Source organism: Microtus ochrogaster, linkage group LG8, assembly GCF_000317375.1.
Source record: "Microtus ochrogaster isolate Prairie Vole_2 linkage group LG8, MicOch1.0, whole genome shotgun sequence".
Classification (NCBI taxonomy): Eukaryota; Metazoa; Chordata; class Mammalia; order Rodentia; family Cricetidae; genus Microtus; species Microtus ochrogaster.
Window position 1 is genome coordinate 13,597,029 of NC_022033.1, and position 13,238 is coordinate 13,610,266.

Here is a 13,238-nt window from a genome sequence, read left to right on the forward strand (position 1 = left end):
GTAAGGGCCAGGAAAGCAGGCAGAAGTCTCAAGTGGAGGCTACCTGACTCCACAGTCAGCTGACCCACCTGTTCCAGTGGTCCAGTACAGGCCCAACCAGCCTGACCCCAGGAGATGACTGAGCTAAAGAGAACCGCGCTTTCTCCATGGGCTCCCTGTCTCCAGGACCTGAAAGGGCAGGTACTATACCTATGAGGCTATATACTTCCTCTTGGGCCTTGACTGTAAAGCATTTAGCAGCCTGTTAGTCTGGTTTAGGCGCTCAGAAGCCTCTAGGGACTAAGACCTGCAAGGACCCAGGGATGAGTATGAAAATCTAGGGATCTTAATAAAGGGACGCCTAGATGTGGTAGGGAGTGGTCACAGAGGCAACTGCCCCAAGACCCTCACACACTCTTGGGGAGTTTCTGTATTTCCTTTTACAAATGAAACAAGGCAGCAACAGGGTCAGTGTGGGGCTGGGAAGGCATGGGCCTATTTACAAGGGATTTGGTGAATCTGGGGGAGTGAGCAGGGAGGGGGAGTCCTGGCAGAGCCATAATATTCCTATGTCCCTGGCAGCCCAAGTCCTGCTGCCACCCCAAGGGAGTGCCCTGGGGCCTGCTCAGCCCTGAGGACTGAGTTCCAGCAGTCTATAACAGCACCCCTGGGGCTCCTCCTCCCCGCAGGATATGTTAAGTGGGGTGAGACTCTCGACTAGGGCCCTGTTCCCGACCCGAGTCCCGGTCCTTGGCCTCTGAGGAGGATGATGAGGAAGAGCTGGAGCCATGGCTGCGACCCGACTGCTTGTAGGCAGTGGTGAGCTCCTGCAGCCGCTCTGGCGTCGGCCCCCACTTGGCAAAGCCAGGGTCGTTCTGCAGGAAGAGCACGGCCGTGTTGTGGACAGCCTTGTAGTGCATTTCCTCCCTGTGGGCAAAGGCAGCTGTTCAGGAGAGGGCACAGACTGGCCTGCTCATTCAGCCTGCCAGCCTGATCTGGCTTCCTTCCCCTGCTGCCCGGGCACCTACTTCTTGCAGATGTGCTGGGAGCCACTGCGGTACTCGTGCTCAAAGGCAGGCAAGATCAGCTGGTGGCGTTTGAAGCGGCTCTGCTCCATTCGGGTGAGCGCTGGTGTGGGGGGATCCCGCCACTCAGGGATGAACACAATGAAGGACAAGGGCTCTGGTGAGCTCTCCAGCAGTTTCTGTGGGAGGGAGAGTATGGGGTGGAGATGAGGTTCTGCCCTAGAGGGCAGTTTGCAATTTTGCCTGCCTCGTCAGTTGGCAGCACACCCACCTCAAAGTGAGAGACCATAGCATCCATGAGCTCCTCGCAGAACGGAGGGTTGGCCTCAAAGGAACCACTCAGCGGGGCGAAGTCCAGGCAGGGCCTACAGAAGGTGAGCATTGTAGTCTACCGGCACCGTCCCTCACACAAACTGCCCCCACCTCCAGACAGCCACAATGAAGAGATGACCACAGTCAGGCCAGAGGCCAATATTCACCCTAATTGTGCTAGGGCAAAGAAGTGACCATGTCCCTCAAATAGGTTACAGAGGCTAGGTGTGTGTGCCTGTATCCATTAAGTTGAAGAAATGGAGTTCAGGGCCACCCCAGCAGAAGCCACACCCAGGGCTTCCCCAGCTCATGAGCACAAGGCTCTCACCTTCCACTGAGCACTTTCTTCCTACCGTTTACCTGGATATCCTGTGCTCCTCACCCTGATACTTTTGAGGTCTGTCTTAATCTTCTCATCCCTCAGTGCCAGGGTCCCTAATCTAAACCTAAGCCAGTTCACAGAAAAGTCCACAGGCCAGCCTTAGGTAGTGTCTGTTTAATGTCTGCCCATGAAGCCAGAAAAGTGGAAGCTCCAGAGCTGTTTCAGCATGTCAGAGGTCACACAGTAGATAGTGTGCACACACGGGAAATAATGAAGACAAGCTGTCTTCAAGATTGCCTGATTCCAAAGCCCTAAGCATTAAGAAGCAACTGACTCGGATGGGACCTGTGCACTAGCAGACATCTTTATGGGCAGAAGGAGCCCAGCAACCCCTGGATCTCACCCGCGGGAGCCAAAGTAGCCATCTGTGTCCGGGAAGGCAGAACAGTACTGACGGAAGTAGCAGTTGAGGGGTGAGGCGAAGCACTCGAAACTGACGCCAAAGAGTCGGTGGAGGGTCTCGAAGACATGTACAGGCAGTGATCCCTGCAGGCCAGTCCCCTCATAGAGGCCCACGCCAAACATCATCTACAGATTAGCCTTAGTCAGTGTGAGGCTCGTCTCCCTGCTCCTTTCCAAGGGAGCCCTCCCGGCCCTAGATCTGTACCTGGTATCGACGGAGAAGACACCAGACTCGAGGCAGGAACCTCTCAAAGGCAGAGTCATCAACACAGCTATAGCGATACAGGAGCCACTGTGTGACAGAAAGGAAGGGATTCAGCAGGAATCTCATGGCCTCATCACTGGGAGCTGCTGAGGAGTATGGTCAAGGAAGTAGGAAAGCCTCCCCAGCTCTCACCAGTTTGCTGAAGTAGCTGCGGCTGACCTTGACCATCTCTCCCTTATACCGGATGCAGACCACACTATTCTCCATGTGCATCTCCACACTAGGCATGGGGGGTGCAGACACAGCCAGACGAATTGGGTAGCAGTACACCAGGCGGGGTTCCAACTCTGAGGCCTCCACCTCCTCTGTGGGCAGGAAGGACAGTGAGGAGCTATTCAGCTCTAGACAGCGCTCACATCCATTGTGCTAGTGCTTACATGGGTCAGGAAATTGAAACGGTTTCCATCACAAAGGAAACAAAGCCATTAAAAAAGCCGCCAAGCAACTGGCATTAACTGGTGACATGTATCAACACACTCAGCACTGAAGCAGATTTGCAATGCCCTCAGCCTGCCAGACAAATTGGAATTATGAAAACAGTGGCCTTTGTCTGGATAGTTAAGTTTACTCATACAGGGATCTTTGGGGCCTGTGCAGGTTGTTTTTTTTTTTTTTTCCTTCCTTTCTTCCTTCCTTCCTTCCTTCCTTCCTTCCTTCCTTCCTTCCTTCCTTCCTCTCTTTCTTTTAACACTCACATTGTCACGGCAGATATTACACTTGGGTCTGGGAAAAGCAAAGGTTTAGGGAATGGATTTGACCCAGGTCTGCTTAACTAACTGGCCCATCTTTCATCAACATCTGGCTCTTCCTTTCTCATTGATTAATTTCCCAGGGGAGTACTAACACCCCAGAGCCAAAAGACAGCAAATTCTACCCAACATTACTCCAAGAAATAGGTTCTCCCAAATCAACACAGCCTCACATGTTCTTCAAGCAGGGCCTAGGACAGACTAGATGGCATTACAGCTGGCTCCCCATCTGGGCCCTACCTGGGATGTTGTTTTCCTTGAGGATGGCAAGGTGCTTCTCTCGGATCCGTTTAACATACTCCAGGGAGATGTGGTAGATCTTGCTACAGATGCCTTCCACAGAGTCCTTGGCTGCAGCGGAAACATGGGGCCCACACTGCCTCCGCAGATGCTCCAGGCGGTCCTGGAGAAAAGCCCTGGTCAGGACACTGGTGGCAAAAGGGCCTCGTTGGGGCTGGCAGGTAGAACTCTTGTGGGGCTATTGGATCCCAGATGTCCCAGTTTTGAAAGTGGCTCTACTGTTTACTAGCCATGTTGCTTGAACTTCTCTGAATCTTGTTCCTATCAAGGGAATTGAAGCTAGCAAATAGGACATTGTGACGAGTCAGTGCCATTCCCTGATCCACCAAGCCCCTGTCATGTAAGCATCTAATGAATGGCTGCAGTTTTGTTGCAGTTACGTTGGCAGAACCCAAGATAATCAGTGGGGAGTGAGGCAAGCCAGGCGGGACCACCAGCATTCGCCTTCCATTGGGAGGGCTGCTACAGCACAGGAAACTGGATTGGTATGGACTTAAGGGTTGTGCTTTTAAATTCTTGTTAAAAGAATTATACCTGTGAAACTGCACTGTGAGAACAAGTCACTCTGGCCAGGAGTGAACCTGTCTTTGTCACCACATGTCAAGTACACTTAATGTTGTGATTGTAAACAAGTCTGAAAACGATCCTGAAAAGAGCACCCAGTACAAATGCTGATGGAATTAGAAAAGTGACAGGTAGGGGCCAGAGAATGGAAGGGCTGTGTATACCCTAAGAGTAGGAATTGACTCCAATAGTGGCTGGCTGTTTTTTAATATTTATGTGTACACATATAAGTGTTTTACCATCAGTTACTTCTGTATACCAAATGCATGCCTAATGCTCACAGAAGCCACAAGAGGGCATCAGATCCCTTATAATGAAAGTTATAGGTACAGCCCCATGTAGGTGCTGGAATTGGACCTCAATCCATTAGAAGAGCAGCCAGTGCTCTTAACTGTTGAGCCATCTCTCCAAACCCCTAAAGATGGCTTTTAATTGTAATATGGATACACACAAGAAAAGACAAGACTGTTCTCACAGATCTACTAAGGTGATATGTTGAACACTCATCAGGTTGAAAAGACAGCTGTTTGCCTCTGAGCTTGAGAGGAAACTAGGGGCCTTGAGCATCTCTGTAATGATTCTGGGTCTGATGAGCATCAAGATCTGCCACACTACACACAGGCTGCTGTGGAGGCCAGCCTCACCCTGGGGCCCTCTCACCATGTAGTCCTCTTTGGAGGCTGAGTGGTCCTTCCGAAGCCAGCTGAAGGTATCTTCCACATTCCACTTGACCACTTTCCTACTGTCAGGGGATGCACTCCTGCAGGTTGGTGGCAAGAGAAAGCTGTATTTTGTGCAGGGCCCAACTGTTAGGTGTCTGCTCGTCTCCTCCTCTTCCTACTTTGCTACCATCTTAGGTACTAGCCTCTAGGCTTACCACCCATCTGTCTTTGGCAGCACTGACAAGCCTGTGAGCATTAGCCAGACGTATTGCCCCCCCTCCCCACCCCATTTTTATTGTTCTGGGTAGCGACAGCCAAACCTGGACTCAATGAGCCGCCTGGCAGCCTCTGCATATTTAAAGAGCAGTCGTTTGGCTTCCTCCCGGAACTTGATTCGGGATAACCTGAGTTAGAAAACAGGCAAGAATTAGAGCCCTCCTACATGTGACCCGGCACAAGGACCAACCAGCTGAGCTGTGGTATTATACCTGATGGGAATGTCATTCATAATTTCACGAAACATGGAAGGTGACACAACTGGTTCACAGTTGCTTGGCAACAGGGGGTCAGATCCTTTGTCTACGACTTTGCGTTCCAGCATCCAACGATTGAAAGATTCTCGGGGTGGCTCAATGCCTGTGGGACAAGAAAGCTGCTAAGAACCTGCAGTGTCCAGCGGGGTCCACTGAGACAGGAAAAGACACAGTCATAAGAGTTTGTCATGTGCCGGGCGGTGGTGGCGCACGCCTTTAATCCCAGCACTCAGGAGGCAGAGGCAGGCGGATCTCTGTGAGTTCGAGACCAGCCTGGTCTACAAGAGCTAGTTCCAGGACAGGCTCCAAAACCACAGAGAAACCCTGTCTCGAAAAAGCAAAGCAAAAAAAAAAAAAAAAGAGTTTGTCATGTGCTTACTTCCTATACTTCATTTCCTAGACTCTATTCTGAGAATCAGAATACCAAAGACAGGGTCTGGTAATGCAGCCCAGACTAGCCTGGAATTTGAAATCCTGCCTGAGCCTCTTGAGAGCTGGGAGGTATGGGCGCCACACATGCTTTCTCTAAGAATTTTGTCCCCAACTTACAGCTATGGGAACTACAGACAAGTTGAGAAACACACTCAGCATAAAAGCTGGGACCCCAATAAATCTGTTTTCCTATAGCACACAGAACCACTAGGCCCCCTTGCCACCCAAACCCAAGTGAAGCCAAGGGGAGGCTGCAGAGCCCTCACCCTCCCGCTGCTGGCACAGCTCCCGGTAGTGCTGGCGTAGCTTCAGGATGAGCTGAGAGCGGAGCAGCTCGACCTCAGGGTGTGGGGGCAGGACCTCTGAAGGGCCCCTGTGCTTGATGACAGCATTGGTCTGGATGTCCAGGTCCCAGTACACCCTAGGGCACAGACAGGAGTAGTGAAGATGGCCTGCCCACTACTACCATACCACACAGTTCTGGGCAAGCTGCCCATCAGCAATGTACATATCCAAGCTAACCAATAGGTACTCACTCAGTGGGTCGGAGGAGAGCTGCTTGCTGTTTATCTTCAGTAGATGCACCCCAAATCTTTAGTGTTGGGGTTCCTGGGATGCTGGGGGAACTGGGCACTGACTGGCTTGTGGGTGTCATAGGTATTTCAATCTGAAGGAAAAGAAACCAGAAGGCATCCAGTCCAAAGTCTGCAGCCAGGCCCAGCAGCTGTACTTAGGACTCCCTCCTGACCCAGCCCTTGCCCTTGCAGGGAGCTTCTGGCCACACACCCAAGATAACCACGTACCAACCAGGTCCTAGGAGTCCCAGACACTCACCTTGGGTTTCTTTACACCATTGCCGCTTGGCTGCTCCTCCGAGAGCTGCCGCTTTCTGGGCTTGTTCTCCACTGGGGGAGTTTCCACCAAGCTTGAGTCTTGGGGCAGGGGGGTTGCATTCAGCCCCAAAGGGTCCGACTGACAGAAAACAGCAGAATTGCAAACAGTCAGTGGCTTAGGAGCCCCAACAGTTCAAATTCTTGTTTTCCCACCCTTCTCTGGCTCCTAACGGAAGCCAAAGGCCTGGAATGCAGATGAAGAACCTTGGACTCCACTCCTGCCTGCTACCTCAGCTGTGGCCAGGGGTGACTCCTTCCTAATGCCCTCACCTTCAGAAAGGCTATGTTAACCCCACTTCACCACTGACACTGTGACACAAATCAGTGAGTGACTTACTATGCTGTGTGGCATTAGATTAGTGCCTTAAGAACAAAATGGAAATCGAGAACCAAGAAAAGTCAGGGAATGTTATTTTTCAGACAAGCAAGGCTCTGCATGGCCTTGGGCCAGTCACTTCCCTTTGAACCTCAGTGTCCTCTCCTACAAAATGAAGAGGCCCCTGCCTGACTATGTATAGAGGGCTCCAAGAGCTGAGGTTCCTACCAGACAGCCTGTGGTTATACTCCTAGAACATCCTTCCCCTCCCACTTAGCTAGCCTCACCTTAAACCCTGATTTTCAGAGGAGTTCAATCCCCATGGATTTCAGTATATTCTTTAAATAAGTCCACAACTGGAATCCTACTCTCTGCCACAGAATGAACATACCACAAAGACAGGGAACTCTGTCTTGCTGACACCTACCTCTTCGCATGCTGCCCAGTGTTTGGCATGCTACTCTAACAATCTGCCCCCATCTCTCCTGTTTGATTGCAAGGTTTTTGAAGACAGGAACTGTCTTCCTTGACATTTTATCTGCAGGTATCAGCACAGGGCTAGATACCTAGTTGTCTGAGATACATTTGTGGAAGGCCAGAGGTCTGCTCTGACCCTTTCCCCAAGTCGGCACTCACAAGCACATCGTGCTGGCCCAGCACAGGCATCTCCCACAGGGACTGGTTGGTGAATCGGTTGAAGTAGTAGGGGCGGCTCTCCCTCCGGCTCCAGCACTTCTCCCAGCCTGCATGTACCAGCTCCTCTGCAAGCAAGAGTATGACCCAGACAGTCAGGTCTGCGCACAGCACTCCGCTATCCTACCAGCCCATACCACTCCCTCCAGTACCTGGGAGGTCCTGTACCAGGCGCACTGGCTTTGGAGAACAGGGCTGGCTCTGATTGGAGGTGCCTGGAGAATGACTTAGGAGGGATGCTTCCTCCCGGGGGCTGCCGTGATTCTCATTGGCCATCTCAGCAGCCGCGCGGGACCTGTCACAGAGGACCAAGAGTGTCAGCTCCATCCTACTCACTAATTACAGCCTAGGGCTCACTCTGGTGACTTATCTACAGTCTTGTCCTGGACAGCCAGCCAACTAGTGCCACAGGAGCAGTGAGATTGAAGTTTCTGTCCCTCAACTGTAAGATAGGGTGCCCGCCTAGCCAAATCCTTCCCCTTAATGGTCTGGCTTGCCCTTGGGCTCCCATCCTCCAGGAAGACTCTCTCTGTCCCACCTCCTCCCTCCCCCACACAGATTTGGTGGACACAGTTCTTCCACAGTGTCACTGAAAGTGCATCAGAGGGGCTGGAGAGATGGCTCAGTGGTTAAGAGCACTGACTGCTCTTTCCAGGCGTCCTGAGTTCAATTCCCAGCAACCACATGGTGGCTCACAGCCATTTATAATGAGACCTGGTGCCCCCTTCTGGCCTGTGGGCACACATGGAAGGAATGCTGTACACATAATATTTTTTTTTTTAAAGTGCATCAGAGAGCTTAGATGGCTAGACCTACAGGGGGACTGTTTCCTCAGACTGGGTCCAGGGCATCGCTCTCCAGAGCTGAGGATACTACCTGTATCCAAAAGGAGCTCTACTAATCCTGCGGACATTTACAGAGCACCAGAGTGGCCAACAAGAAGAGGGTCTGCCTTTGAGAAGTCGCCCTATAATGACCAGTGCCTTCTCTTGGGAAGATGGTAAAGTCAGTGGACCAGTGGGGAGGAAGCATGGACTCTGGTAGTAGTCTGTCGCTAAGGAAACCAGTGTAACTGAAGGGGGTTTAGTCCTTCAGAAGCCCCAAGTTAAACACTGGAGAAACCAGCTTCTTTAGATCTGTATTCTCCACTACTTCCTCCTAGAGCACACCTAGCACAAGCCTCAAAGGTCAGGTACTTCCCACTCTGGTCCTGGTACACACCTAGGGGCCGCCTGAGATCAGACTGATGATGCTCATGTTGTTTTTAATATGTTACAAAACCCACAAGAAACCCTCACCCACAGTAAGACCACAAAGGCTGACTGGAAGGTTTTCTTTGCATGCTCATCAGGATCCCTGACTGGTTGTTGACGACATCATAGGAATCATTGAACATTTATTTTATTGTACACCCAAAGACGTCTGTTAATTTGGAAAGGGAAAAATCAATAGTTACTTTATCTGTACAATTTGGCAGATAAAAATTGCAGCAGCAACAGGACACGTGTAACAAGCGGGCCTTGATTACAGAAAGGTTTGGAATGGCTCCTTTGGGGCTGAGCCCATGGGTTTCAAGGCTGAATAAGGTCCCTTTTCTCTCACCCTCTGGGGTCTGCCACACTAGCATGAGAGGGGTTTCTTCTCTGGCTGGACTGAACCCAAGTCACAGGGTCCCACAGAAGCAGGGGGAGGCCCACAGGAAGGTGCAGCACAGGTAGATGGGCTGGTCAGCAGTGAGGTTGACAGGGACTCAGGGGACTCCGTGCATCAGCAGCTGGAGAGCAAATAGAAGACAAGAGTTATTGGCCTGAGAAGCCTCACTAAGCAGAGGCAACAGAAGAGGGACAAGGACACACTATGAGGGTCTGGAGGCTCAAGGAATCAAAGCTGTACTTCTCAGAGATCAAAGCCTGGTCGATATAGTAGTGTGACCCTGTCTAGACAAGTATGCTCAAACAGATCCTTTTGGGGTTTTTTTTTGTTTTGTTTTGTTTTTTTTTTTTTTTTTTTTTGGTTTTTCGAGACAGGGTTTCTCAGTAGCTTTGAAGCCTCTCCTGGAACCTGCTCTTATAGACCAGGCTGGCCTCAAACTCACAAAGATCCGTCTATCTCTGCCTCCCGAGTGCTGGGATTAAAGGTGTGTACCACCACCGCCGGCAACAGATTCTTTTTGTTGTTGAGGGTTTTTTTTTTTCTTTATTGTTTGTTTTTTGAGATGGGGTTTCTCTGTGTAGCCCTGGCTATCCTGGAACTCCCCCTCACAGAGCTCAACCTGCCTCTGCCTCTTGAGTGTGTGGGATTAAAAGTGTGCACAACCATCACCTAGCTTTTTTTTCCAATCAATGTACTTCTCAAGCTTTCAACTAACAAAGGTTGCCTTCATAGGCCCTGAACCTAGTTTACCATAGAGCTCTAAACTTGATTTGATGCTTTCGTATCACCTTGAAGTTGGTCATTTGTTCTAAAGTGCTGAAGATGGAGCCCAGAGCCTTGAACATGACAGGAAACTACTCTTTCATGCGCTACATCGCCAGCCCTTGGCTGAGACCACTATGTATATATATAGCTTGACAAATATATGAGGTACTGGCGATAGAGCCTAGATCCTTGGTCATGCTAGATAATTGTTCTGCCACTGAGCCACGCCTCTTTAGCTTTTGAGACAGAGTCTCAAAAAATGGACAACAATATCCTTGAACTTGATCTGTAGTTCAAGAAGGTGTTGAATATATGATCATCCTTCCTTAGTCTCTGGAATTAACTGAGATTAGAGCCTGTACAACCAGGACTGGAAAAGGAAAAACCTTGCTTTCCTGGAAACCAAAGCCAGATCTGCGGTGCTGAGTGAGCACTTCAATGAGCAATTCCACCTGCAATCCTGGAACTGACTTTTTTTTTTTCTTTTGTTCTTGGGTTAGAGGGGAACTCAAACTCCCTTTGTAGCTGAGTATGACCTTGAACTCCCAGTCTGGCCTCTTTGACTTCCCAGGTACTAGGATTAGGCGAGGACCACCATGCTCAGCTCAGTTTTTCCTTCTGAACTGGATTTGGCTTTGTTACCCAGACTGACTTTCAACCACTGCACTCAAAACATCCTCCCCTTTCAGCCTTCCCATTAGGTGGGACACAGACACATGCCAAGGGGAATCAGGTTTTCATTTCCAACACTGAAGCCCCATATATTGCACAGCCAGCTGTGCCAACCAAATTGTCTGTCGACCAAAGAACAGGGAACAAAGCATACAGAAGATTTGGGGCACTATCTCAAGTCACCCACAACTAGTAAAAGACACACTTTGAAAACATTATAAAACATTATAAAAACAAAATCATGCAAACACACATAGCACATCTCATTCACCTTTATTGAAAACTGTTTATCTCAGAAAATGTGACAGAATGCACCTGGTTGATGCATTTGTTAGAGAAGACAGAAGCAGCAGCCCAGCCCGATGCCAAGCACTTCCCACAGCAGCTGTTACCAGACTCATCTAGGGCAGATAGATGTGCCCCACCACACCTGTTAGTAGTAAGAAATGGGGAAGGGAGCTACCAAACAATTGGTAACTTTAGGACAGGGTCTCACACAGCTGAGACTGGCCTTAAAGGCCTAATCATCCTGCCGGTATCTCCAAGGGTTGAGACTACAGGCCTACTGCCCTGGGTCGTCCTAGCCTGCCTCCGTCTCTCTCTCTCTTTTTTTTTTTTTTTAAATGTGTATCCCAGGCTGGCCTCGAACTCGTGATCCTCCTGCCTCTGCCTCCTTCAGCAAATCCTACTGGCGTGCGCCACCACAACCGGCTTTTTTTAATTTTTTTTTAATATTTCTTTACTTATTTATTTACTTATTATGTATACAACATTCTGTCTGTATGTATGTCTGCAGGTCAGAAGAGGGCACCAGACGTCATTACAGATGGTTGTGAGCCACCATGTGGTTGCTGGGAATTGAACTCAGGACCTTTGGAAGAGCAGGCAATGCTCTTAACCTCTGAGCCATCTCTCCAGCTCCCCCTCCGTCTCTTAAAAGTGCTAGATTTTCAGGTCTGTGCCATCAACCCTCAACAAGACTGTCATTTTTAAACACGCCACAAGTGGGACTGGGAGACAAGATGACTAATTCTTTCACTTTACGCGGCTTGAAAGTTTTATCAGCTTAGAATCTGCTAAGGGCTAATGGTGAAACTACGCAGTACAGTGACGGGGGCGCGCGCACACACACACACGCACTAATAATTAAAAATTAAACGAGCCGGGTATGGAGGCAAAACGCCTTTAATCCCAGCACTCGAGAGGCAAAGGCAGGAGGATTTCTGTGAGCTCGAGGCCAGCCTGATCTATATACTTGAGTTGCAAGACAGCCAAAGCTACACAAGAGAGATCCTGTCTCTTAAAAATAAGAAACGAAATAAATCCGCTTAGATGGGTGCAAAAGGTCTCCTGCCCAAAGCACCAGACCCACCAAGTTCCAGGCCGGGCTGTCACCCCGACTTCTAAGGCAAAACCACTTGACCCATTAGGTTACTGGTTCCCTTAGCCTCTGCCTTCCGGACTCCCACGCACACCAAAGTCGGAAAAGCGCAGCGCAGTCTACACACAAACAACTGCATCTGTGCACCAGCGGAACCCGTGAGAGCCCAAGTATTCGATTCCGGGATTGGAGGAAGGTGGGGCAGCACTTTCTAGCGGACCAATCAGAATGCTCCGGCTCCAGCGAGGGGGGGGGAGCCACGGGCCCTGCGCAGTGCGCAGGCGCGCACGCAGGGCCTGCCGCAGCGCGCTCCCGCGCATCCCTCCCCCACAACTCAGCGGGGGCGGGGTGTTTGGCGCGCGCGCGCCGGCCCATCTCCGGGCTCCGCCCCCCGCCCTGCCGCGCGCTCCCGCCCCCGGGCTGAGGCGACTCAGAGTCGGAGCCCGACACAAAGGCGGTGGCGACGGCGGCAGCGGCAGCAGCGGAGGGACCCTAGAGGCCGCTCCGTCCGCGCTCTCTGGGCCCACTGCACTCACCCCAGCCAGCGGCCCGGCTGCCCACCCGCGGCTCTAAGATGGCGGCGACGATAGAGACCGGGCGAGCGGCAACCCCAAGCGGGAAGCGCCGGAGGTGCCTCCGCCGTCCTGCTTCGGACTCCCGGACCATGGCGCGGCTCGCGGCGGACCCATGGCTTCCTGGGGCTCTTACCTGCCCGAAGCGGACTCGAGGGGATGCGGCTACACGTTCTGCTCGACCGCCCGTTTTGCCGCCTCCGCCTCGCCCTCCCCAGCGCCGCTGCCGCCATCTTGTGTCCCGGGCCGGGACTCCGCGCTGCGCATGCGTCGGTACCGCCTCTGAGGGACCTCGCCGGGGCCGCGCCGCCATCTTGAGTGTGGCAATGTTGGCCGGCTCCCCGGACCTTGATTGCTTTCGACCCCCTCCCCATCTTCCCGTCCTTCCCTGTTGTCCCGTTGTCCCGTGTGGTCCGAAGTTGGGGGGGGGAGACAGCTTTGCTTTTCTTGGGATGTAGGCGGAAAGGAATACGCCCTGTCTGTTTCCCTGCAGGTCACACTCGGAGGGACCGAGGATCTACTTGGACACTTTAGGGGACACGAGACTGGTTTGGAATCTTCTGGGGGCTCGGGCTCAGTTGCAGAGGCGGAGTGGTGACGTCGGTCCTGCCGGCACCTGGGTCCTAGCCTCCTCGGGGCCTGTCCCCCGAGGGATCCTGCAGTGTTTTCACTGTTTGCTCAGAGGCCA

General features: G+C 51.6%; 1 protein-coding gene across 1 annotated transcript; it reads right to left on the bottom strand.

Annotated features, from left to right (window-relative positions):
- Window positions 1-436: 436 nt before the first annotated feature.
- Pcif1 (PDX1 C-terminal inhibiting factor 1) lies at window positions 437-12,985 on the bottom strand. Its single transcript, XM_005362894.3, has 17 exons — window positions 12,687-12,985; window positions 9,110-9,281; window positions 7,660-7,802; window positions 7,451-7,575; window positions 6,440-6,577; window positions 6,142-6,272; window positions 5,872-6,026; window positions 5,129-5,276; window positions 4,961-5,044; window positions 4,639-4,738; window positions 3,355-3,517; window positions 2,498-2,670; window positions 2,306-2,392; window positions 2,042-2,226; window positions 1,276-1,369; window positions 1,008-1,183; window positions 437-906 (listed from the first exon to the last, which is right to left on the bottom strand). Exons 3-17 carry the CDS (start codon window positions 7,781-7,783, stop codon window positions 675-677), a joined length of 2,115 nt encoding a protein of 704 aa, XP_005362951.1. The 5' UTR covers window positions 7,784-7,802; window positions 9,110-9,281; window positions 12,687-12,985; the 3' UTR covers window positions 437-674.
- Window positions 12,986-13,238: the final 253 nt, after the last annotated feature.

Coding starts and splice junctions, on each gene's coding strand:
- Pcif1 (XM_005362894.3), bottom strand. CDS start 7,783: ATGGCCAATGAGAATCACGGCAGCCCCCGGGAGGAAGCATCCCTCCTA. Junction 6,027..6,141: donor GCTCTCCTCCGACCCACTGA/GTGAGTACCTAT, acceptor TCTGTGCCCTAG/GGTGTACTGGGACCTGGACA. Junction 1,370..2,041: donor GGCTACTTTGGCTCCCGCGG/GTGAGATCCAGG, acceptor CACCTTCTGTAG/GCCCTGCCTGGACTTCGCCC.